This window comes from Schistocerca nitens, chromosome 2 (genome assembly GCF_023898315.1).
Source record: "Schistocerca nitens isolate TAMUIC-IGC-003100 chromosome 2, iqSchNite1.1, whole genome shotgun sequence".
Taxonomy (NCBI): domain Eukaryota; kingdom Metazoa; phylum Arthropoda; class Insecta; order Orthoptera; family Acrididae; genus Schistocerca; species Schistocerca nitens.
In genome coordinates, this window is record NC_064615.1 from 888,074,562 (window position 1) to 888,078,793 (window position 4,232).

The window sequence follows — 4,232 nt, forward strand, 5'->3', positions numbered from 1 at the left end:
CTTCTGAGGTCATCAGTCCCCTAGAACTTAAAACTACTTAAACCTAACTAACCTAAGGTCATCACATACATCCATGCCCGAGGCAGGATTCGAACCTGCGACCGTAGCGGTCACGCGGTTCCAGATCGTAGCGCCTAGAACCACTCGGCAATCCCGGCCGGCACCAAAACAAGGAAAAATTGTATATAGACAAATGTTCGAAATCTTTCATTTTCGAGTTATTAATGAAAGTTGGTTCAAAGACTTTCCAGGTACAACCCAACGATTTTTTTTGTAAACTCCTACTTTGTGTTATCTGAAGTAATTTCAGTATGTATCGCTAGACAAGTATTTTTACCACCTGCCTTTTAAAACAACTTTGTTTCAACCTCTTTAATATTTTTAGGCGCTTCATTATACAGTTTTATTTCTTTGGTGTACAATACACTACTTTTTTGTTTTGTATTTGTTCTTTCCTGGTAAGTTATAATTTGTTGCAACGGCTCGTTGGACTGATTGAATCATGGAGGTAGAATGAAGTAGTGTGAAACAGCCATGAAACCAGCGGTACTATGTTTCACTGGTCTCTAATGTCTCTGACCCAAAGTTTACTAGTTCCAGTATTTTGTAATCGAGACACTTCTGGCGGGAACTGAATTCAACAGGTGTTTGTAACCATAAAGTGAGTGTGACAGTGATTGATTGACTGTTCAGTGTAGTGGAAAATTATCTAACCGGTGCTAAACTATCTCCGCCTTACCATGGCATCTAACGTGGGCGTAAGTTCTATAGATGTAGCAAATACTGACCCAGAGTCGCTGAAATTAATGTTGAGTTCAATCATGAAGGAGGCACGTGAGAAAGCGGAAGAATTAAATCGTAAAAACTCTAAAAAAGGGATCAAAAGAGGTGCCAGAACAGAGTATATATTTAAGCGTGATCAGAAATTCATCCTAAATCCTCGACGTTCTACCAGATTGAGTGGCCGCTGTAGCTCAACAGGTTCTGAAGTTGATATTGATACCAACGACTCTGAATCTGATACCGAACGCAAACCGGTCTTCAAAATGAGAATTAAGAGAAGACATACAATTAGTGTAGCACCACCTCCTAAGGCAATACCAGTTGAAGAAGTCACCGATGAAATGATAGAAAGGATTCATAAGTATGGGATGAAGGAGTATAACTCTGTACACGGTGTTCTGTGTCATCAGTGTAGGCAGAAAACCATGGACACAAAGACTATGTGTAGGTCCTCTCGATGTGTGGGCGGTCAAGGGTCGTTTTGCGGCCCTTGCCTAAGCAATCACTACGGAGAAAGCGTTGCGGAAGCACTTCGGGATCCAGAGTGGACGTGCCCCCCGTGTAGAAACGTTTGCATTTGTTCAGTGCACATGAAGATGAGAGGAATGCAGCCTGCTGGTCAACTTACTCCCATAGCAAGGTCGTTGGGCTATAAGTCAGTTCTGGACTACTTAGTAGCCAAGGAAGAAATAAAGATAGGGGACGAGGGGATAATTGTGGAATCAGAATAAGTTGTCACCCAAGTTATGGCTGAGCCATACATGTGTGAAAGAACTGTACTCCGGAAGACATACTGGTTCCTTTTGTAATGACACGGAATTACTAGTATTCCAAGACTTAACTCTTACTTTAAAATTCGAATTTAAGTGAATTACATAATGATTACATTTGCCTTAAAATGGAAAAAAATATTGTGATGCTGTGTGGGTTGTTGCTACTGGATTACCTAAATTTAAAGTACAACCTCAGTATGTAATTAAGCACAAAATATTCTACAAAACATTTAATTGTTTCAGCTTATTTGTTTGTAGTGGAACAATTCACAAATCCTTCTGGTTACCATTAATGTAAGAGATATAAAAGTTTTTCATGTACAATGCAAGTGTTACCTGTTACATGTGCTGTACAGTTGTAGTTACATAGTACAAAAGATTGGGTCTTGATATGTATCAATAACACCTTTTTTTGTGTGTGCAGAATCTTTTTTATGTGTGGGCCCACAGCCACTGTAATTCCCATAAATAAGCCTTTTCCTGTGTACACTGCTCTTTTATTTCATTATCTAAATTAGCAGGTTACTAATTTCGTCATTTTTGGATAGTATTGAGTTATTTCACAATAAAAATGGTTAACTTTACAGGAGGCCTATGTTACACTCCACACTCATGTGTGGATTGTAATATGTTGTAAGTATGGCAATTTCCACTAAATGAAAGAACAGCCCATGCATGAAAATGATTTCGTTTTAAGGAACACACAAAGCATGACTTAAAATGCCAAAGAAAATACAGTGAAAAGTTTTTCGGAGCCATTGATTTTATATTGTTACTTGGGACATGAATGCTTTATGATAAATAAATTTCATGTATAAAGTACATTAATACACGGGAAATTTTTTTATGAATTGTATTATTATGTCTAGACCAGAACAGCTTCTGTTTTTTAAATTTTGGCTCAGTATAAAATGTAGTCAAGCACACCATATGAAATACTGAAATGTAAGACTTTTGTGGTACTGTTTTTTACAGGAAAATAGATCAGACATTAAACTAAAGAAGCTGTAGTGACTGCTAAAGGGCACACATAAATAAAAAAAACATTTTAATACAATGATGTAGACAGTTTTAACTGTGTCCTGACCCATTCAGAAAGGTCTGTTCATATTTTGCGAGAAGCTGTCGAGCACTTTAACTAGTGTGTAAACATAGACAATTGCAGATCTGATTTCAAATGTGTTTGTATTTTAGAAATAGTGGAATAAATATTATTGCTTTGGCAGTAAGTGTGTTATTGAAAACTAATGAATAAAATAGCTTTTTACTTTATTTTCAGGTCTTTTAATGGTGATGTAACATTATCATGAAAAGCTAATTTTAGTGTTTTGATGAAACTCTTAATGTAAAATGATCCTAGTATCACTGCCACACGAAAAATGATAGATGTTTCGTGGCCAGACCATGGTGGCAGTTGAGTGTGTCTGCTATGGCCGCCAGAAGGCACACAAGAGTTAGGCCTAAGGCTATGCTGCGACCTCGTGACAGTCAGCATGTTAAATGATTGATACACTTGAAAAGTTCCACTGTATACAAAGACTTTTAATTTGTGCTATACTGTGCAATACCTCATATCCGACTGCTTTTGCAATGCCATCTCTGTCATTACATTTAGGTAAAAAGTTACATTTTAACTTAAAAGTTTTAGTATTTTTCGTCGATGGCTATTGGCTTAAGGACCAACAAAGGGGGGTGAGGTGCATGACAGAATTTATATGAACAATGATAGTGGCCTGTTTCTTAAGTTATAGATATTGCTGGAATTACTTGAATGCCTTAAAATATGGCTGAAGAACTGTAGACCAACTATAAGCTGTCACTGAAAAAGACCTTTTTTGTTTTGTGTAAAGTTGTTGGAAAGGTCATTATGAAGCATAGTACAAAGAACTTCGGGGAGTGTAATTAATTTAACAAATCAGAAATAATTATAGGGGCATTAAGTATTTTATATAATGGCTGGAAGACTCAGTTTATAGAATTATTTTGAGTCGTGCATTATTATTGTTTTAACATTGAACAGTGCTTGGTGATGAGTGAAAGATTTTATTAATTCTGTAACTTACCTCTTTTTTTGTACCAGAGTTAAATTCTTTAGGATAAGGACATCTTATCATTAATTACGGTGAGATGACTGGTATGTTTCATGCTGTCAATGAACAGGGCCATTGGATGTGAGTGTCGGTGGAATATGCATACACTGAAGTACTGCAGTGGCAAGTCTCTTGAGTTTCTTAAAATGGTTTGACAAAAGGTTGATGGAAACAGGCTAATAATTCTGAAGACATGTTTGTGTTGTATTTTATGCATCCAAGAAATCACAGTTTGTGTAATTTGAGCATGTGATATTGGACAAGTCACATATACCTTTTTACAATTTGCTGCACATAAGTCTGTGTAATATTACAAGAAGGTAACAGGTATCACACGTACTTTCACTTGTTAGGTGGGTTGTAACTTCTTTTTACAATGCTATGAAATGCGAGGGAACAGTTGGGAGCAAATACAGACCATTATATTACATATTTTAAAGAAAATGAACATTTATTATACTTCAAAGAAACACACACAACTCCAGCGTGGCCCATGTTGCCACTTGTGGGTGTGAGGTGTGCTTGGTTTTTGTGTGTATGAGTGCGTGTGTTTGTTTTATTCATCTCATAACATACAGAATTTCAG

At 36.7% G+C, this 4,232-nt stretch overlaps 1 protein-coding gene across 1 annotated transcript; it reads left to right on the forward strand.

The window, feature by feature from the left end:
• The first annotated feature begins 585 nt into the window (after positions 1-585).
• LOC126234695 (cell division cycle-associated 7-like protein) lies at positions 586-2,784 on the forward strand. The gene has a single exon (XM_049943434.1). It carries the CDS (start codon positions 741-743, stop codon positions 1,512-1,514), a length of 774 nt encoding a protein of 257 aa, XP_049799391.1. The 5' UTR covers positions 586-740; the 3' UTR covers positions 1,515-2,784.
• Positions 2,785-4,232: the final 1,448 nt, after the last annotated feature.